The sequence below is a fragment of the Haemaphysalis longicornis genome, unplaced genomic scaffold (assembly GCF_048455015.1).
Source record: "Haemaphysalis longicornis isolate Haplotype H1 unplaced genomic scaffold, Haemaphysalis longicornis Haplotype H1 scaffold_81, whole genome shotgun sequence".
Lineage (NCBI taxonomy): Eukaryota > Metazoa > Arthropoda > Arachnida > Ixodida > Ixodidae > Haemaphysalis > Haemaphysalis longicornis.
Genome location: NW_027526449.1, coordinates 490,301 through 512,715, shown reverse-complemented (window position 1 = coordinate 512,715; position 22,415 = coordinate 490,301). Strand labels below are relative to the sequence as shown.

General features: G+C 45.4%; 1 protein-coding gene across 4 annotated transcripts in view; it reads right to left on the bottom strand.

Annotated features, from left to right (window-relative positions):
• The window catches only part of LOC144150936 (uncharacterized), a 55,398-nt gene that overhangs the window by 13,255 nt on the left and 19,728 nt on the right, over positions 1-22,415 (bottom strand). For all 4 annotated transcript variants that reach the window (XM_077682232.1, XM_077682235.1, XM_077682234.1 and 1 more), the window contains 5 exons: positions 18,566-18,880; positions 16,605-16,751; positions 14,820-14,972; positions 12,281-12,322; positions 5,053-5,175 (listed from right to left, as the gene is read on the bottom strand). In XM_077682232.1, coding sequence (XP_077538358.1) covers positions 5,053-5,175; positions 12,281-12,322; positions 14,820-14,972; positions 16,605-16,751; positions 18,566-18,880 — 780 coding nt within the window. The remainder of the gene's footprint in view (positions 1-5,052; positions 5,176-12,280; positions 12,323-14,819; positions 14,973-16,604; positions 16,752-18,565; positions 18,881-22,415) is intronic.

The window sequence follows — 22,415 nt, the reverse complement described above, 5'->3', positions numbered from 1 at the left end:
CAACCTCCGCAAGAAAGTGTCTTCTGCGCCGACAAAGTGACTAAGCTCCAAAAAACCCGGTAATGCAGCTTCCTACCCAGTATCAAAACAGTTCTTAAAATTAAGAAAGATTACTGAAAAACGCATACGTTCCCAAATGCACGTTTCCGCACTTTCACAGTATTTGTCTGCCGAGGTAGCTCCCATGGGTTTGAGGGTTAGACTGAGACCTGCAACTGCCGAACTGTCCCCTTCCAACAAAAAAAAGTGGCAACAAGTACTAGACAACGCATCCTTGCAATTAACGCAGATAATTCTAGATCACTACGAGACTATGTCCCATTCCCTCCGCCAGGAAGAGGAAATTCTTAGTAAGGATCTAAGCGAAAGAGAATCAGGCCTTCTACGCAGCTACGAATCCAAAAAGGCATCCGCTATATCCGAAACAAAAGTCCGTAAATTTTCCCGAGATAATATCCCTAGCAATGACAACATCCGCAAGAATAAAGTTAGCCCCATTACTAATGGCTGTCCATTATCTGGGAATGCACATGAAAATCGCCCCTTAAACGCGCCAAATACTAACCATTCACAAGCTCTCATTAGTGCCAGTACTAGCGAGTCTGCCAACGCAAACCCAAATTTTTATTCCCCTTCTGTAACCTCTCCCCAGGCTACTGAAACTAACAAAAATCTCACCGGAAATGTGATGAACCTCTCTAGTATTACCCTGTCACCAGATCAGATGAGCGCCTTGTCAAAAGGTCTGAATTTTTGCCCGGCAACTGGCGGTTTCAACGAATTTCAACTTTTTAAGGACTTAGACAACTTCGCCAGAAATATGAGACTGAGAGAGTACTTCCATGACCGTCCTCCAACCTACGAAGCCCGAACCGCATTACCTAGCCATAAGCACTGGACCCCTCCCACGCAGCGCGATACATGCCTCGACATGTATATTAAAGCCGTTCATCGCGATGTACGAGCAACATACCAAAAGCAAATCCCTTTCCGCTGTAACATCACCAACAAGGAAAAGAAAGCCTTGGAGGAACTCGCAGGTTGCCCCGAAATAGTAATCAAACCGGCCGATAAAGGAGGCGCCATCGTGATCCTCGACAAAGCTGACTATGTCAACGAGGCTCATAGACAACTATCAGAATCTGCGTTCTACAAAGTACTCCATAGCGATCCCACTAATGAGTATAAGCTAATTGTAAAAGAAAAACTCACTGAACTTGTTCAAAATCAGGAAATAACTGAAACAACTGCTCGTTCTCTTATCCCCTTAAGCCCAGTAGCCGGTAGATTCTACCTTCTTCCTAAGATTCATAAAAATAACAACCCAGGTCGCCCCATTGTCTCTGGCATTGGTACTGTCACCGAGAACCTCTCGCGGTATGTCGACTCTCTCATTCGCGACATTCCCCCCAGCTTTCCATCCTTCATTAAGGATACAAATGATTTTCTCTCAGATATCATGAAGATGGAAATTCCCAACAACTGTTTACTTGTTACCCTAGATGTCGTGTCGCTGTACACTAACATTCCGCATGCCGATGGGATCACCGCTGTATCATGTGCGTATGAGGGGTCGGCGGGTGACAAACCTATCGATTCTCTCACCCTTGAAACTTTCCTTCACCTTATCCTTGAACTTAACAATTTTGAGTTTGATGGTGTCAATTACGTGCAAGTCAGCGGCACATCAATGGGAACCAAAATCGGGCCCAACTATGCGAACATCTTTATGGGATGTCTAGAGACAAACTTCCTCGCAACCCAAAGTTTGAAGCCATTGTACTACAAAAGGTATATAGATGATATATTCATGATTTGGCAGCACGGTGAAATGGAACTTCTGGCGTTTATTGAGGCTTTTAACCTTGCGCATCCTACCATCTCCCTCTCTCATTCCTACTCTACGCACAGCATAAATTTCCTGGATGTTACTGTCACAGTTTCTCAGGGCAGACTTCAGACTAATCTCTACAGGAAACCTACGGACACGCGCCAGTATTTGCACTTCCACAGCAGCCATGTCAGGCACTGCAAGACTGCAATACCTTACAGCCAATCTCACCGTTTTAGGCGAATCTGCACAAGCCAGGCGGATTTCGATTCTAACTGCAGAGAACTTAAAACCGCACTCTTAAATCAAAAATACCCAGAGCAGGTGATCGATGACGCGATTACACGAGCTAACCAGTTGAACCGCACCGAAATTCTGCGAAAAAAAGCTCCAAAACCCAATCAACAAACCAACCTCGTTTTGACCCATTCGGCCTCTTCTCCGAAAGTTGCTTCCATACTAAGGAAACATCACAATATCCTCGCTCAAAGTGAACGCCTAAAGAGAATATTCCCCGAGCCACCACGTGTTGTTTATAGACGCAGCAAAAATTTGGGTGACGTTCTCACTAAATCCAGCATCAGCCGACCACAGACTACTGGTTGCATGCCCTGTAACAAACCACGGTGTAAGGTATGCCCACAAATGACCACCACACAGCGCGCCGCCAGCACAGCTTCAAACTATTATGTGAATGTAAAAGGGAACTTTAACTGTGATTCCGCCAACGTCGTATACCTGCTGGAATGCACCCTCTGCGGCAAACAATACATCGGCCAGACTGAAACACCCTTTCGTTTGAGGTTTAACAATCACCGCTCCCATGCAAAAACCTGCCCTTCTTTGCCTCTATCAAAGCATGTTAACACTCCTGGTCATTCTTTTGAACAACTGAAGGCCACAATTCTTGAATCTAGTTTTAAAACGCATCACGATCGCGAGGTTCGTGAGTCTTACCTTATCTATAAGTTTAAATCAGCGTCGTTTGGCATAAATGAAAGTTATGGGAAATTAACCTGTCTTTCCTCCGATTAAAATTTCGGCTGCATTTCTCAGGCTAGTGTTATGCCTGTTCATTTCTTTCCCTCAATAATATTCTCCCATTAGTTGGCGAGCTCTCGTAGTTGGGTTTAGTTTCGTGCTAGCACGACGTTTTTTAGCACAATGGCTTCACTGAAGCAAATTCGATGAACAAGTCTGGACATTGCGTTCTGGGTAGAAGGCTGCAGTACCATTTTTAGCTTTGATATTCTCACCTTGCAATTAATTTGTGAACGCGAGCGTGTGTGATTGTTTTCGTGTCCTCTTTCTTTTTTGTATTGTTGTTTTCTAATATTCGTTGCTGACCGCCTCGGCATTCCCTGAACTGGCACCATGCGCCAGGCAGATGAATACCACTTGCCGCGTTATACGCGTGCACATGCCTGTTTTTTTTTTTTTTTTCATGACTTGTTTGACCTTGTCTTTTTTCCCCTATCAATGTAAACTCATTTCGAGTCGAAACTACCTATCCTACTGCTTTTGGGCGCGACCCCCGCCTCCCACCAACAGAAGCCACATGTCTCACGTTTCAATTACCTTACCAGGATTCTTAGAACGGGTGTGTATGGGCAGATGTTCATCCTTTGTGTGCATTTGCATATCTTCGTTTCCTTGTTCCGCGTGACTCATCTTTTTGCCCATGTCAAACACGTGCATGGGCATATCTTGTTTTGACCCCTCTTTCACCCCCGTTGCCACAAGGGAGGGGAAAATTACCTGGTTATTTTTTTTTTATTTATTTTATTTATTTATTTTTTTCGCTCTTTGTATACCAATGTACACTCTTTCCTGTCGAAACTGCCTGTCCTACTGCTTTTGGGCGCGACCCCCGCCTCCCACCGACAGAAGCCACGTATCTCTTGTTTCAATGACCTTACTTGGATTCCTAGAACGGGTGTGAATGGGCAGATGTTCGCCCTTTGTGTGCATATCTTCTTTGGAACGTCTTCCGCGGGACTAATCTTCTTGCCCATGTCAAACACAGGCATGGGCCTATCTTGTTTTGACCCCTCTTTCACCCCCGTTGCCACGGGGGAGGAAAATTACCTTGTTATTTATTATTATTATTATTATTTTTTTAATTATGTATTTTTTTTCTCTGTGTTTGGTTCTTCTCTCTCTCTTTTTTTCCAAGTTCGTACCGCGTGACTGTGTGTTCTTGTTATCCTTGTTGTAATTAATTTTCCCGCTCTCCGTTCATTCTTTTGCTACCCACCAACCATGAATCCATTTTGTACAAACTCTCCCTCCTCTTACCTTGCCCTCGCGCTTGCTACATTTTCTGTATATATAGCTCTGAAACGAACTTATTTTGTACTCTGAAGAAAGGGAGTCCTCTCCCTGAAACGTCAGTAAACTTATTTTTATTTTCTAAGTCTTTCTCGTTTGTCTCTGTCTCTACTAACCTTATTTTTTTCGCGCTCTGTGTGAGTTTTTATCTTTTCAGTCTATATATATATATATATATATATATATATATATATATATATATATATATATATATATATATAGATATATATATATATATATAGTTAGGCTTGGTTTATACGTAAACTTGTGGTAGTATTTGCCATGTGAAGTTTTAGGCCTGGTGGGAGAAATCTTTGCATTGAGCACCTAGTAAAATCTGTGCTTAAAATAGGACTACTGCTTGAGATGTGTTCACGCTTTTAGAGCCTCAGTACACAATAACACCGAATCTTCGGCGGACATAGAATGTTGGATGCGCAAAAAATGTAAGCAAATAAGAGACATCTGGATTGCCCCAAACAGAGGCCCCTGCTTTGATATCATTCCAACCAGTACAACAGGCACGACGTCTTGAGGAATGGCTGCCACCGATCATGAGCAGGGCCTTTGCATATCTCAGACGTGGTTAGCAACAGTGACCTGCCCAACAAAGTTTAGGAGTTTTTGGTAACAGAAACCATAATCGCGCCGTTTTCCTCAAACAATGTGAGGCACAAAATTTCTGTGTGCGTCTTATTTTTGAGAAGCTGCCGATGGTTGTTATTGCTGAGCGTCATGATTAAGACTACGTTTACGACCCGCCAAACATACATTATGCCCCTATTTTTGTTCTGGAAACCAACAAATCTTTTCAAGCGTATATTCAAAAGAACATTCCGATGCAAGAAGCATTGCAACATTTACTTCCTGAGACGATTGGAGTAACTTACCTGATCCCGCCGCATCCCTTGCACGGCTGGCAATTATAGCCGCTGCAATACCGGCCCCTAGACCACCGAGTGCCGTGGCTCCAACCAAAGTGCCAGCAGCAATTGCTGCGGCTAATCTTGGGTCTGAGAAAAGGTTGGAGAAGGGAGAAGAAGCAACAAAAATGCATTGCAGTTTTGATAACATTGCCGACGACTTCATAAACTCAAGCCTTCCTCAAGTTGCAGCGCAAACACGCAGTATTTTCTAGGTCTTACTACCAGGTTCCCCACCACGCTGTTGCTTTTGGTTTGTTGGATATGCTGGTTATGAGCTGTGAACGTCATGAGGTTCTTTGGTTGGCCTATTCACTCTCTTCGGTGCCCATGGCTCATGCCGTTCCCATTAGGTTCTCATGTCACAAAAGGTGCGGATTCAAACACCCCTCAAAAGTGTCACGTTTGATGCCTGTAGTGTTTCAGTTTCGGTTTCGATTCGGTTTATGTTGTCTTTACTTGCCACCAGGTGACCCCTGTATATATATGCATGCCTCTGAATAAAAGTTCAGTTTTTGGTCGGTGATCGTCGACGACAGTGGTCGCTTCGTCATTCTTCTGCGGCTTCCGCCGCGATATAACAATGGCGACGAGGATGCGTCTTTTTCGGGGGGCGTAACCACGCCTGCACCTTTTCGACGCCATGAGCTGCATCGGGCTTGCTCCGCCGCCCCCGTTCCTGCCTGAACCCGGCCGCCCTCCTCTTCCGTGGACGCAATGGCACCAAATTTTCGAAAACTACCTAGTGGCATCCGGAGCGTCCGAATTCCCGCCCGAAAGTCGCAAGGCCCTGCTGTTACACAGCCTCGGCGTTGAGGGTCAACGTGTCTTCTCCAGTCTACCGCTTCCAACGGATGCCTCCCAGACCGGTGAGTCAACCGCCGACGACAAACTTCCTGAAGCTAGTAAGGCCGCCGCCGTTCAGCCTTCTGTTTACGACGAAGCTGTAGCCACTTTAACGCAACATTTCACAACCTCAAGCAATGTCGTCGTAGAAAGGCACCGCTTTCGCCGTCGCATTCAGCACCCAGGGGAGTCTGTTCAGGAGTACGTTGCCGCACTACGTGCGCTCGCCGCTGCGTGTTCTTTTGCTTCACCTGAAGACTCGCTTCGTGACCAGTTCGTGGAAGGGGTCTCGTCCCAGCACATTCGAGAACGCCTTCTTCTTGAGGGCTCCACCCTCTCGTTCTTCCGAGCAATACAATTAGCGTCACAAATCGAACAGGCTAGTGAGGACCTTCGAGAAATTGCTTCAGGCACCGTGCAGCGTATATCAAAAAGCTCTCGCTCAACGCCGCACGACCGCAGTCGAAATGAACACTGCCCCCGTCCTTCGCGTAGCTACACGCCTCTACCTGCACCTCGTACCGAAACGCGCCCGCATCCCGACACCCACCAACCTGCTTCCTGTACGCGCCCACCCACCTCTTCTTCTTACTGCTACCGTTGTGGTTCGCGCCAGCATCGTGCCGCGTCATCCCGCTGCCCAGCGAAAGGTCAGCGTTGCTATAATTGTGGGCTCATTGGGCACTTTAGTTCAGTTTGCAAAAAGAAGCAACAGGGCGTTCGTGTTCACGAGCTTAGCGACCAGAATTTGCCCGACGAAGCTGTGAGCATTCTTTCGGTGACCGCATCCAGCCGCGCCGGTATTCACGACGAGGTAACAGTCGGGCATGCGCCGTTAACATTTCTTATCGACTCGGGCTCCTCTGTTTCCATTCTGGCGGGTGATCTTTTCGATAGGCATTTTGCCGGGCATGCGCTGCTGCTCGCGCCCCGTGTGAAGCTGCTAGATTACTCGAAACAAGCTATCCCCGTGCGAGGATGCTTTTAAGTGTGAATGCACTTTATAAGCGACCCCAAACCATCCACCGCCGGCGGCGTTGGCGTCCGCAGTGCTCCTCTATATTTGAAAAAGAAACAGCATCCGGCGCCAGGTTTCGATCCGAGGACTTTGCGGCCGCAGCGCGACGCTCTACCGACCAAGCCACGGACGCGACGGTGATATCAGTGTTAGACGCGCCTTATATCTTTAACGCATTCAAACTACGTCGTCAGCGGCGTGCGTTGGCGACTCAGCGGCGTTATAGCGGCTTGATGACTGCGTGGTGTACACGTGATACTACAAACCCGATGGAAGAGATGGAAGAGAAGGCGGCGAGGCGGTGGGCTGCGGGGGCCGAGCGCAAGCGCCGCAAGCGGGCCGACAACCGTGCATTCGCACTTTCACATTCTCCCCCTCGGGGAAATGCGGGGGAATTTTTTTTTATCGAAGGTCGTATACAAGGAACGCGAAGCGTCCATTCTGTTCTACGTTGTTTCGCAAGGCACATCGCTGCTAGGTATTGACGCCATTAAGGCCCTTCAGCTCCAGATTGACGGCTCGTCCCTCCGCTGCCTTGAGACTATCGCGTCAACTACCAGTGCTACCGACGTACAAGCCCCAGGCCAGGAGACAGTTTCAACTGCATGCCTTCAAGCAGAGTTGTGCAATGAGTTTGCGTGCCTTTTCGACTCCAGCCTCGGCCTAGCCAAGGGTTTTGTGCATCGTGTCAAAGTTCGGCTCTCAGTTCCGTCTACTGTAGCAAAACTTCGCCGCCTTCCCCTTTCACTCCGAGCTCCGGTATCGGAAGAACGTCGTCGGCTCGAGCAGTTGGATGTGATAGAGCGCATTAATGCGTCAGAATGGGTCTCTCCGATTGTTGTTGTTCAAAATAAGGATGGAGGCATTCGTGTTTGTGTCGACTTACGGGAGCCTAATAAGGCCGTAGTGACTGATAGCTTTCCTCTTCCACACACCGAAGAACTCCTCCACAGTCTAGTTGGGTTGGGGCAACTCATTTTTCGAAGCTTGACATCGCATCAGCCTACCACCAGGTTTTGCTCGATCCTGAAAGCCGTGATTTGACCGCTTTCATTACTCACGATGGTCTCTTTCGCTTTAAACGCGTGTGCTTCGGGTTGGCGTCCGCCCCCGCTGCATTTCAACAAATGATGTCCAAAATCCTTCAAGGATGCTCTGGTGTTCTCTTCTATACTGATGACATCATTGTGTTTGGGAAAAATGAAAAGGAACACTTGACCAACCTGATCGCTGTACTACGGCGCATTAAGGAAGCCGGGCTCAAGTTAAACGACAAGTGCGTATTTGTCGTACAAGAACTTTCCTTCTTGGGACACAAGATCACAGCGCAAGGCATTTCTCCACTGCCGGAAAAAATTTCTTCCATTATAAATACTCCTGCGCCAACTGATGCTACTAGTCTCCGTTCTTTTCTTGGTCTGGTCGAGTATTACGCCAAGTTTGTTCCCAGTCTTGCTGATGTGGTAGAACCTATGCGAGCTCTTCTCCGAAAGAACCAACCATTCATTTGGACTGATGCGGTAGATGCCAGTTTCGCCAAAATAAAGTTTCTGCTCTCGCCCAGCCAAGTTCTGCAGATGTTCGATGCGTCCCTTCCGGTCGTAGTGTCCACTGATGCGTCCGACTGCGGACTAGGTGCTGTTCTCCAGCAGGTCGATGGCCACAGGTTGCGAACTGTTTCCTTTGCTTCGCGAACGCTTTCACCTGCGGAGAGGAAATACGGAGTGGGAGAGCGTGAAGCGCTTGCGTGCGTTTGGGCATGCGAGCACTGGTATACGTACTTGTGGGGACGGCATTTCACGTTGCGCACAGACCACCAAGCCTTGGTCTCTCTCCTCTCTTCGCAAGGTAGTGGCCGCCGCCCCCTTCGCATCGCACGCTGGTCGGAACGGCTACTTCGCTATAACTACACTGTGGAGTATCGGAAAGGGTCCGAAAACCAGGTAGTGGATGCCCTTTCTCGCCTTCCAGTTCCGTCTCCGCAGGAAGATGCGTCATTCGAGGAGGTTGTGTCCTTTGTTGAATTACCTTGCCTCACCAAGGAGCAGTTTCAACAGGCCCTTAGTGAAGACTGCAACTTGAAGCAAGTCGCGACTTATGTCGCCACATCTTGGCCTGCACATAAGGCGCTCTCAAGTGAACTTCAGCCTTTCTTCTTGGTGCGCGGAGAATTGTCGGTCGTTGACAACTTGCTCCTGCGCGGAGAACGAATCGCCGTTCCTTTGTCTCTGACGCCACAAGTAATCGCTGCTGCCCACGAAGCTCACCCGGGTATAGTTCGGACAAAAGCTCGACTAAGAGAAAGGTTCTGGTGGCTAGGCATGGATAGACAGGTGGAACTTTCCATCCAGAACTGCAGAATATGTCAGATGGCTGACAAAAGTGCAAAGACTGCTGCTACTTCTTTGCAGCCAGTACCCTTGCCAGAACGCCCATGGGAGAAGCTGGCCGTTGACATCGTCGGCCCTCTGCAGAGAGCACCGCACGACTGCAGATACGCCATTACACTCATCGAATACTTTTCGAAATGGCCAGAAGTTCAATTCTGCAGTGAAGTGTCATCCCGCACCGTCATAAACTTTTTGCTTTCGGTGTTCTCACGTGAGGGTTACCCGGACGTGATAGTATGCGACAATGGGCCCCAGTTTGCCTCTGCGGAGTTCACAAAGTTCCTCAATGATCGCGCCATCCGTCCCGTGCACTCTTCTATTTACTACCCTCAAGCGAACGGACTTGTAGCGCGGTTCAACCGTGTCTTCAAGGATTTCGTAGAGGTTGCAATGTTAGAGCAACGTCCGCTTCGTCAAGCGGTAACAGACTATTTGGCTATATATCGCTGCACGCCACATGCCACTACGGGTGTTGCACCATCCGTTCTCCTACACGGGCGGCTACCGAGAACATGTCTTGACGTTGTGGGCCACCCATCACCAACTTTCTTCAGCGATCCTGCTTCCGAACTCTGTCGTCTATGCCAACGCGTGCAGAGCAAACAAGGGGACAGCAAAGAGTACACAGACCGTCGCAGGGCCGCGAAGAAGACAACAGTGTCAGTTGGTGATTTTGTGCGAATTAGGAAACCCGGAATATCTGCTAAGGGCGACCTCGCGTTTAGCCACCCACAGAACGTTGTCCACCAACAAGGCCCATCAACGTTCCGGCTTGACGATGGACGAACTTGGAACGCTTCGAAGTTATCTAAGGTACCTGCGCCATCAGCCGCGTGGAATCCGGATCATGACGCTGTCTTCGAACCTGCAACCCCGCCTTTGGTGCCTGAGCGACCCGAGAATCGCTCCTCAATAGCGCAGTTCGAAGCTTCACCAGCTACGCCCACGCTACAAGCTTCAGCGCCAGCTGCATCGAAGCACCGAGTACCTCAACGTCGGGTCCAGCCACCGAGGAACAGAAGACCTCCGGATCGATACGGGGACCGTGTGTAGCTGGTTTTTGTGTGTAGACTGGTGCAGTGACACAACTTGAGTGCTACGTGGACTTTGTTGAGACGTTTCAGTGGTTCTGCAATTGTGTTTTTTTTTGTTATATAGCAGTCGTCGAATGTATGCTGCGTAGTTGTACATCAGACATTATTGTGAAGCGCACATGCCATGTGTAGTTGTAAATATTTGTAAATATTGTGTATTTTCGTACTAATACTAATCCACTAACAATTACTAACATTGGTCTTTTAGGGAGGGGAATATGTAGTGTTTCAGTTTCGGTTTCGATTCGGTTTATGTTGTCTTTACTTGCCACCAGGTGACCTCTGTATATATATGCATGCCTCTGAATAAAAGTTCAGTTTTTGGTTGGTGATCATCGACGACAGTGTTCGCTTAGTCATTCTTCTGCGGCTTCCGCCGCGATATAACAATGTCGTAACGATGACACCCGAAAAAAAGGTGTTTGTGGCCTTCACAAACTGCGGAGGTAGGGCACATGCTGGAGGAAGTAGGCGAAGCTGTACAGAAGTTCCTTAGGTTAGGCTGCATTGGGTGTTACCCGATGAAGTACAGCTTTTTCTCGCTTTTAAACCAGGCTTGGTATCTTGTTCTAGTGGCGATTTCAATAAACTCCGGCGGTCACATCTCGGAGGCCAATACACTGCCAGTGACTGTTGAATTCTTGGCTAATATTTGTCGTAGGGTGGTACGCACTAGACCGATTATAACCAACAATATAAACGCCACGTTCTTCCGCTTGCTGGATACTCAACAAGGTCTTCCAATTTGCCTGCGAATGCGAGCCTGGGGGCCGTTTTAGGAGCATGAAAGCAGACGGATATGCGTTACTCCCTACATGAGCATCAATGATCCTTAAAGACCTACGGGAGTATTGCTGCTCGTTTAGAAAACAAATAACTTGGGCTGGAGAAGGCTGCTGCTGCTGCATACACGTCCGTGCCTATCTGTTTGAAACGGTGTATACCAGCCTCATTTTAGGCCGCATTTTTTCCTAATTGTGAATTAAGGATGGCGGTTGGGCATATATTTTGTAATATAAAACTGGTGCGCATGAAGTCCGGAATGGAGCGCGGTTTTAAAACAAGCGCTGAATGAAGTTTGAAAGTTACTATTACACAATTTACGCAGAAATCTGCAAAATAATATCTAGTGTACCTCTTTTTGCTTGCTGCTATGACTGGAAGAAGAGTGGTTTCACGGAGAAAGAACTGGCCCTCTCAAAAACTTGGCGGCAGTGGTCGGTAATCCCGCCAGTCTGGCATTAAATTAGAATTCAATGTGCCTGAACGGCATTTGAATTCTAACTCGCAGCCGGCACCTCTGCCACGTGGCGCACATCGAGCGACGCTTCGGTCCCTCTAGTGGACGCAACACTACAATTGCTTTGCAGAAATGAACCGTCCTCAAAGACTACAGATCTATGGCGCCGTAAGGTCAGTACAACTAATGAGCGTGGGGCTTGGGTGTAAAGCCAACTTTTCTTCTGTGCAGCGTCCTTTACCAATACCTATCTTCCCTTTCTTCTCTCAAACCTAAATCGAAAAGTGCAAAGAAATTAATATATATATTGCACAAAAAACTGCACAACATATCTATCATAGTAAAAAAAATCTGCGCTTAACCCAAACAGGCTACACATTCACGGACCAGTATTTGTCATTCCAAAAGTTCTAAAAACATTATCCTCAAATAACGCCCAATACAGCATTCGCCAGCTAATACATAAAATGCAATTATGGGGGTTCCTAGATGGGCTTTAGTTTATTTTAATCAAGGACAACATTACGCTGTGGTGTTAACAATGTTTTACGTAGTCCTAAACTAACCCCTGCGTATTTAACAAAGTGGCATTCTCTCTAGTGCCTACCTGGTCTTCGCAAACGACTGCCAAGTCCAAGGAGCCCTTGTCCTGCAGAAAAAAGAAATAAAAAGCTGGGCAAAAGGTCTGAGCGGGAAACTGGTATGTTGCGTTATTTAAACCACACGTTTGATGCACAAGATTGCAGAAGACAAAAGTTAGAAACAACTAATGGTGCATAGGCAGAATTTGCAGCAAAGGTGCAACATGCCATGAACAACCGATCTTCACCAGTGCAATGCACATGTAAATGCAGAACAGATCATCGAGCATGACTAGAATGAATTATGTGCCCTCATCACCATTCTTTCCTACAGCCATGAGCAGTGGGAGGGCGCCATTACAAGGTTTTTTTCAAACAATTGCTAGTTCGTTATGCATCGCGGCCTTCTAACAGGTTCTACACTCTTGTTCATGGAGCTGCAGCAGTCTCGATTGCGGCGACGTAATAGCGGCGTGCGACGCATTTCTCTAGACGCTGTGATGTCTTGAACTCCCCGCATATAAGGGAATAAGAGGGCCCTTTTATATATAACGGATTTCTATGCAATTCTAGCTGACCGTCAAGTTAGGTCATTATCAGCGGTTCTTTAAAAGCGGCAAGTCTCTTCCATGCGCCACGTGTGTAATCACTTGCTACCTACATTAGTAGATGCAAAAAATGGAGAAAGAGTAGACTGAAGAAATTGCATTTTCCTATGAAGAGAAAGAGGCAGCTCTAAAAAAGGGTGGAATTAAGGGCCCAAAAAGGAATCTCGGTGATATCAGGTGGCGCCAACAACCGGGAACTTCCCCGGGTAGTCTTAGCCCTCAGGCTAGCGTGACGTCTCTGGGCTGCCTATGTTATCCGTTTGAAGAAGAGGCACAATATATCTAAGCAATTGCCACTGTGCAATTTTCAAAAATTTAGGTCACAATAAACTTCTATTATGAAATGTAGCATTTTTTTCAGTTTACAAACACAGAGTACCTTTTACCCCCAGCCCTCTCAGCGGATCACACCGCCACAGGATTGGATACGTCGCGGCTTTCTGGTATATTCTTATGTTCCCGTTTCTGCTTGATTGTGGCTGATGCTTGGCTAATACGATACTCATAAGTGCGTATTATATGTGGCCTACCCGTCCCAAATAACGTGGGGCCGGTGTTTGAAATCAGGACGTTGACGGTGTTCCCCCACACCGCCGGGTGACTCTGCGCGCCGTAAGCGCTTGATCTGTACTTCACGTAGTAGCTCGCTACGGGCACGCTCTGCTGCGAGAGAATACACTCCACCACAGTCTGATTCTAACTCCTGCAACGCCTTTTTTTTTCATGCAAGCGTATTGCCGGAGGAGTTTTCTGCATACATAAGACCGCTGCATTTGAAGTTTGCCTTGCCATTTAAAACTTCGCTTTAAAGCAGCACTTTCAATGATAGAGATTGTTCAAAGCTGGTAAAATTGTACGTGATGCTCGCGTAGCTCCATGAAAGCCGTTACGCATGTAGTCATTGAGCTCATAATTTCAGGAAAAATAATTTTGGGGCAATCTCTCGTTGGCTAGTTTTCTTAAACCTACTCTGAAACAAACGCAAAGTACAAGTTGTAGAAGCTGGTATATTTGAGCGTAATTTGAATAAAAGTGTAGATGCGAGTTTCTATTGAAGATACTGTGTCATTCTGTTCAATGCTGTTTCCCTATGTTGCGTAACCTCTTAAAATTTCTTGATTTCTTGATTTTCATGTTTTACGTGTTTGTCTTAATGACTGCGAATAGCGGAAGCACACATATCGGCCATGGGATGCTCTCCGTAGATTTTGATGTATACTAGGATAGCGTCGCGGTTACACCAAGAATCAGCACTAATTCAGTAGTTTTTTTTAATATACAGCAGTTTTGACATCTGACGCAGGCTTGGTAGAATGCAAGCAATCGAGCGCAGCGGTTGCCATGCGTTTTATTTTTTTTTTTTGGTGTACTGAGGACCTCGTGCGCAGCGCCGTCGTTAGCTGCTGATTTGTGTACTTGCGGTAGATTTCATTGGCGATTGACTATAAATAAGCAATTTCTGATATATTCCACTATGTTTCAATAAACAGATCTATATATACGCCAAACATGCTAGCTAAATGAAAACAATAAGCCAGCTCTTGCTGGCTTTCCGTGAGAATTTAACGGTACTTTTTATGAATATTTATTTGTGTTGGTTAAAGGAGGTGTCGGCACAGTTCTCAGCGCAGCGTGCCCCTCCAAATACCGCAGCACCAGGTCTATAACCGCGATGCCCAGGCACCTAAATCATAACAGGCTACTACTAACCTGTGACGTCTGCTTTCCTTCTCCGGCCACGTCATGTAACCTGAACCCGCTGCACTAAATGGAAACACTAGGGGAAGGACATGCATATATGCAAGATATAGACCCAGCAGGAGTAAAACTTATTTCGGTTATTATTTTGGACCTTCTACCGATTCGACGTAATAATGCATACTAGAGTAGACTTCCGGCGTTACAACAGCCGATTGCTCCCACTTCTTTAACTTTAGACGAGGAATAAGGTGCTCACCTTCACGTCTACGTTGCCAAAGACTGTGAAGCAGTCCTGAGCGCACGGGACCTACAGGTCCATTGGCAGCAGGGCTGCTTAAATCACGGCTGCTGTCCAGACCACTGTTGGCGAAATTGTTAACGTTTTCACGAGTCGGCCAGCCAGAGGGACCTAGGTGTGATATCAACAATCGATCAGAGGTTTCCTCTGTTGGAAGCTCTATATAGCACTCCTTAACGCAAACCCGCCGTAACACAAATCACATGCAATAAATATTCATACAGGAGTTCATAATAAATACCGAGACGTACGTTATCTGACTAACCCAAATTCAATCATTTGCATAGGTTCACTACATAAAAAGACTTACGTTCCTGTCGATGGCTTGTTACATCATACAGCACGAAAATGAACTATTGTATTTTTCACCTATCTTTACGAACTTTCACAGGAGGCACGACATCAGCAGGATAACCACAGGCATCATGACAGCCTATTATTTCCTCCAGCAAGTTGGGAGGGCTATCCATACTTGTAGTTCACTAAATGTTTTCCACAGCTGCACATTTCACAGTTGTTGCCTACACTGGTATTGCACAAAGCTAATATTTTATTCATACCTGTTTAAAACCATGAGAACGATCGAACCTTTTTCTCGATATCACTTGAGCTGGAGGCAGCTGCCCTATCTTAAGTTGTAAATTACATATTGCGCTGAAGTAAAATACAGATAACCTGTTGATAACCTAGCGCAGATTTCTAGTGCTTTATAGTGATTCCATTGCTTTCTAAAATGTTCCAAAATTGCTACGAAGGCTTCACCTAATTTTCACTGCACGCAACACGTAAAATTACGCCTTAGTTCTCTTCCTGTGATATAACCGGCGAGCTCTCATAAAGAAATCAAAATATGTAAACAAAAGCAGTTACACTTTTTAGAAGACCTGTACGACAGTGTGCAACTCCTATTCTCAAATAGGCAGGTGCACACCAAGTACTTTAAAACCGAAGCTCTTCTAATGACTACATTGATCTTGATATTTCAATTTCTGTGCACCGACCAAACCGGTTTAATAGTTTAATTATATCTAGTCAACTTGCACCGTGAAACGTATATTAAAACATTGTAGCATCTGGGCTTATTTTTCCTCTACTTGACGTGTTTAATAGGTTCATTCCACGCGCGACCTTTGGAGCAAGCGAAGCCAAGAGAGTCAAGTATTATCCCAGCTGCCAAGGGACCTTGATTCTTGCTGGCACGGGCATGAACAAAGAATTCATTGTGATCACCTAAATATTTACTGCTCATTAGAACTCTCCGGCAAAAACAGTAGAGTTCGCGCGTCTTAGCAGCAACGTGAACCGGTTTTCTCGAACGCCCCGATGTAAACAGTACAATCACAATGGGGCCAAAAACATTTAATTGTGCTCATCGATTCTAACTCCAAGAAAAACCTAATTCGCACACGGAAAATACATATATCCTTAGAGAGGATCCTTTCTGACTACTCTAATGATTTTGTATGATGAAGTGGTATCCTACATTGGGGCCTGCGTCGTACTTGAAAATGAACTGACGACGGGTCTCGTCGTTAATTGTAAAACAACCCTCAAAAGTTTTTTATGCAAAATACACAAATAGAGTCAATTTTAACACAATAATTAGCCATGTAGGTCCTCTCAGACATATATATTCGCTGTTTGAACACCATTTCAGATATGGCGAACATATATTCAAACTCACGCCAATGTAGCGACTATACATTAGGCCATGAGAAGTACCGTAACGGTGTGACAACTCACCAACAGGTCCATTGTCAGAACCGGCGAGAGGTCGCGGCCCCTGCTGTGTAAACAATCCTGGCAATGGTCCATTTTCTCCGACACCGTTTTCTCCACTGGGTCCTGGTGTACCATTTGGGCCCTCCGGTAATCCAAATTCTGTGGTGTCTTTAAACCAAACAAATCTGGCTTCATATTCGGAAAACGACTCGGTTCTTCATAAACCTCAAACGTGTAATGGATACATCTATTCGCTTAGCAATGAAGGCAAGGCATGTGTTTAGTTCCCCAACTGAGCGTTTCTGCTATATAATAGAAGGTTTCTTCGTAAAATATGGTGTTTACAATCTCACCTCAGACTCAGGCATTCCTCAGCAAAGTGATCCAGCCCAGAGAGTCAAAAAGAAAAAGCTTCGTGTACTGACTCAATGAACCTACTCAACTTTACGAGTAGTGGGGAAAGGTACTACTCAGTTACCGGCGCACCGGCGAGGGCAACCTGAATTCTTCGTCAAAGGATTATCGCGTGAAGAACGCGCCGTTTTGGAGTTCTTTCTCCTTTCAAGGACGTTTGTTTTGTACAAAACTAAGAAGGTTTGATTCCTTAACACAAACGAAGTTCAAGCAGAGGACTGCTATGCACATCAATTAAAATCCCGGCAGTCTCCGTGTGGCGGTGGGTTTGAAAATGACATTTTGAATGTAGGAGCCCCCCATAGAAAGAACGGAGGCTTCGTATAGCCTTAGAGGCTCCAAACTAGTTGCTATTAATAACGGACAAGCAAACTCAATGCTGAGGGGTGTGATATAGAAAAATACACAGCGCTACACAATTTACACTGATCACCGGTAATTTGCAAGAGTTGCCATTACACGAATGCAGGAATATCATAATGACCTACCACTAAACTAGAAAACGAAAATAACTGAAACGCATGCTTCCTTAGAAACACCCTAAAGCATATTTAATTGCGATTCTCGGGAACAGGGAGAAATATTGTGTTACAAATTTAGTGCGTCTTCTTGGCCCACATCCCTCAAAAGGAGTTTCTTAAACGCCTTTGACGACACAGACAATTTCGCCGCACACCAGTAAGCAGCGCCGCCGCACTTTTATCGCCCCATAAACCATCTATTCGCCAGGGAAATATTCTCGCGGCAATGTCCTGTCTTTTTAAGAAGAGGTAATACGAAGTACGGCAGCTTTTTGATACCGTGTGTTCTACACGTGGCTCTGTTTTCACCAAACTCTTCATTTTGACTGGCGCGACTGACCTTCTCAATGAAACAATTTTTGGTACCATTGTCCCACAGAAAAACGTCGTTTCGTTTATGCATATTTTGAGCACGTTTCAGGAATAATTATCACACCGTTGCCTTATACTAGAAATTCTCATCGCATTTCGCCGGTTATTCTGCAGGAGGAGCAACATGAAGGCAGTTTTTAGACCTTTTATGTCTCGGTAAAAATGTAGCAGGGAACATTAGCAGAACTACATCATTGAATACATGGTGTTGCAATTCGCGCCATCACCTGTTCCGCCAGATATATACCAAAACGTGGTATTGAAAGAAAGTTAGCTAGAGTAGGCCACTTGTGTGATTTATAGAGGCTACCCTATTTCATTTGTGTGATTTCTTCACTAAATTGAGAACGAGTTAACCACCCCTAAAAAAAGTCAGTTGAATATTGGTCGTCATGGGAATGAATAATAATTATTCGCTGATAGCGAAAAAAACTGGTTTGTAAAGCACTCTGGTACAGGCAGGTACGCACCAGCAGAACAAGCGCATGCGGATGCTTCTATACGATGGCCTTCCCCTTTTGATTCTTTAGTACGATTCTTTAGTACCATACTTTTAACGGCACGTTTTTATCAAGTGCTCGTGCACAATATTTTTCTCTCATGAAAACCAGCTCTATGCTGCCCTTGTCAGTAAAAAATCTCAGTATACGTTGTGGTCCAGCCATTTGTAATTACCTCCACCAGGGCTGCCAAAGCCGCCATTGCTGCCGCTGCTGAAGCCGCCAAACCCAAACGCACTTCCTCCAAAACCGCCTTCTCCACCATTCCTGTCCGTTCCGAAGCTCCCCGCCCCGAAGTCTCCTCCAAGACCAGAGCCCCGATTTGAAATTCCACTGGTTGGAAAACCGGTTTCATGGTTCCTGGGGAAGCCACTTGCTCCAAAGGCACTGCTAAAGCCCGGTTCATCCTCGAAAAGGTCCTCATTGCCGAGTCCACCACGTCCACCAGTACGTCCGGCAGCCGCTCCACCAACTCCGCCGTTATACGGGTCTGTTCCAAAAAAAGAAGCCGAACCGTTAAAAACTCTCGCAAGTGCGTCAGTAAACCACAACTCATATAGCAAAAAATATTCTCGTATACAACAGACCATAAGTAATTCTTTGTGGGGTGATAACGTACCACAACATTAAAACATAGACCCACCGTAAGCAGACAGGGATGGTGTTTATACAGCATCTAAATACGACAGTTTGCGTCATCGTGTCAAAGCATAACGAGCAGTAGTTTGCCAATAAACGAAACCGGTCAACACTGGGCATACTGGAGCGTTCAGGCTATTGAAGGTAAGAAGCAATAATAAGAAAAAATATTCCAGAGTTAGCGTTGCGAAAATAAAAAGTAATGAAGTGACTTTTTTATATTGCTTGGTATAGTGAAATTTCTGGTACGTGCCTAACGAATAACTCGTGAGGCTCGTTCGAATGCTAACAGCGGCAAATACAAACGACTGTATAAAAATCAACAAAGCGTCTTTGTGATTTTACTCTTGAAAGATGATATTGTACATCTTGATTGTAAGTATAGTAGAACTCTGTTTGACGGTTACTTCCAGCGCTCTAAAAAAGGTGGTCAAAAATATTAGACACAAGTTCCGCTTCCGCGCAGTATAGTCGGCAATACACGCTTCACAATTAGGCAATATACGCAACACAACGTGTCAATATGAAGAAGGCCAAGTTTGTCGTAAAAGAAGTGGAGAAAAACCTACTTTTTAAAATCTACCCTACGTGATACAACATATAGCGGCCATTTTCTAAATGCGTCTACAAGAATAATGAGATCACACTCAAAATAGTTTTGTTCAGTACGTCTTCAGTTATCCTAAAAAGGACCAAATATTTTGGAGCATGGTCACCTTCTAGCGGGCGAAGTTGGGTGCGTGCTTTATAGGTTTTCAAATTAATGTAGAGAGATATCTGGGGCAAATATCTTCGGAGGATGGCCATTAGAAAGACGTCGTTTAGCATTGGTTTCCTCATCAACGTACATCGTGGCGTTTTTCGTTAAAACAGGGAGGAAAGGTTTGTTACCTGAAAATTACTACATAAAGAATTAGATGTAAGCCCGAACGATCAATGAATAAATCTGGCGAGTGTGAGAAAAAAGCAGGTGCGTCATATTTTTCATACAGCGCAGAATTTCAAGTTCGTTTGCGGGTATGTTATGTAAAAAGCATGAATATACACAGGTGACATCTTGTGCTTTTAGTGATGACTGAATGGCAATACATTTAGTCTACCCCGCCTGAAGTTTTGAGAAAAGTCACTGACCTGAGCTTGCACATCAATGCGCAATTATTATAAGTGTAATATGTCTGCTGTGCCTACTACGATGGTTGACAATTTCACCTTTGTGACATTTCATTTGGTAAACAATAGTTTAATGAGCATAACGTTGCTTTGCATTAGAACCATCTTCGACACGAGGGTGGTAGTGTAGCAGCTATTATGGCAGAACTGAATTTCTTCCTGTGTGCTACCTTCAACTTCTGCGGCTGCAGAGCCAACGTAATATTTTCCAGATTTAAAGTACGTACACAAACTTTCAAAGCTGGAATAACTATGGAAAAGGTTTACTTTCTATATGGAGATTTCTCCCAGCACGTTTCAACGATAATTGTTCAGTGTAACACATTTTAAATCCATTTTCAAGTTTTGCAAGCACAAGAAAGATCAGAACGGGTATCCTTTCGCAATCTTCATCAGCATGACGCCACCTACTACGACTAGTCGTGGTCCCAAACTGCCGACGTGAGGGCTCCCGTGACGTGGCCAACACGCTGGCAGCGTTGGCGCGTGCTGTTCAGCCGTGTGTACACGTGACGGTTTTGGGACTGACGTCGTGCTGCCCGGCGCTTGGAGATAGCTGAGACGAGGGCCGGCCTGAGCGCACGCGCGAGCGCGAGCGCACCCGCGTCGACATTTGCAGTGGTGCGACGAGAATGGTGACGTCGCGAGCTCCCTGCTGTCCCGGCTGCCACCTCAGTGATCGTTTAGTCGAAAGCGAAACTGACACAAATAAACGAGGCTGCAAATATTTATTTATGCTCCAATCTACCGTCTAATGGGCCATACTATGATTAGTGGGATCGTTGGCACCCATAGCACCTAGACAACGTAACACACAAATTTCGCGTCATTACTCCTTTAAGAAGGAAGATAAAGCAAGTATTAGATACCAAATATCTCCCTGAGTATAAGTAACTGAATTGGGCATATTTTCTACATGACTGAATGCCAGTATTTGTCGTACTGCATATGGTGCTCAAGCGCGCTTGCTCACTAAGCGCTCCTGTTTAAAGCTACTCAACTTACTAGCTCCACGGTAGCCAAATATCGAAGGAAGATTTATTGCCCCTGCACACGTAAGCATTTTACAGCAAACTGTAGGACTTTGAAGTACAGACACCACAGTATCTGCAAATCCATTACGCGCTATCTGTGGTTCTCATGAATGCAGCAAAATTGCAAAAGGTTTTGTAAAATTAGTTTTAATTTCTATGGGGCAGATGACGTGCCTTATACATTATCCTATTGAGGCTTCCATTTTCGGTCAAGCCGTTGCATAGATATGTCTGATTTGAGGCGTGTAATGACATTGCTGTTTAACTGCATGTCATCTTTATGTTCGTTACCACTTTCACAACCAAACATGTACACGCTAATGAATTTTTCTTCCGCCTTATTGGCCTTCACATGGCCCACAGAGATACAAGACAAAGACCGAAATTCTAGTTTGTTAGCAGCCGCGTGCTGCGTCGAAGCTGTGTTCTCAGAGAGGGGCAGCCAGGGTGCGAAGCTTACAACTTTCGAACTGCCAAAATAACCTTGTTTTTTATATCTGAGCTCGCAATCCATGCTCTGTGGAATCGGCGACGCCCACGGGGGACAATTACGCTGCGAACGCAGTGCAACCTTTATTAGCCAGATATTGCGTTTATTATAAACTGGTACATATGAGTGATGTAAAACCTTTTAATACCTCTCTGCGAAAAAGACTCGCGGTCACGTATAACCACGCTACGCTCGACGTATCACGGCCGCTCGATGAGAAAGAGTTTCTTTCCATCGAGCGCCGTGGACGTATGTATACACCATCCTGTAAAGTCCAAATTAAAGCGTTACCAAGACCTGCACATAGTAAAGGCCATTTCTTCTGTGATACGGAGGTACACTTAAAATAAGAAAACAATGTTGGGCGTGCTGTGCTAGCTACTAAGGTGACTTTTTTTGTTTTTTGCAAAGAGCACGTACGCCATGCACATAATTTCAACCAAAACAGTCTCGAAATGTTTATTTATTTATTTATTTACTTATTTATTTATTTACCTTTTATTTGTTCGTTCGTTTATTTATTTATTACTTATTTTTAATTCAAATATTTATTTATTTATTTGTGTATTTATTTTTATTTGTACGGTGATTCTTTTCCAGGCCCAATATTGTGGCAAGAACCTTGAAAGGTTCTTGCCCTTTCAAGAACCTTGAAAGGGCTGCCACAAGTCTATACATATACTTCTTATGAA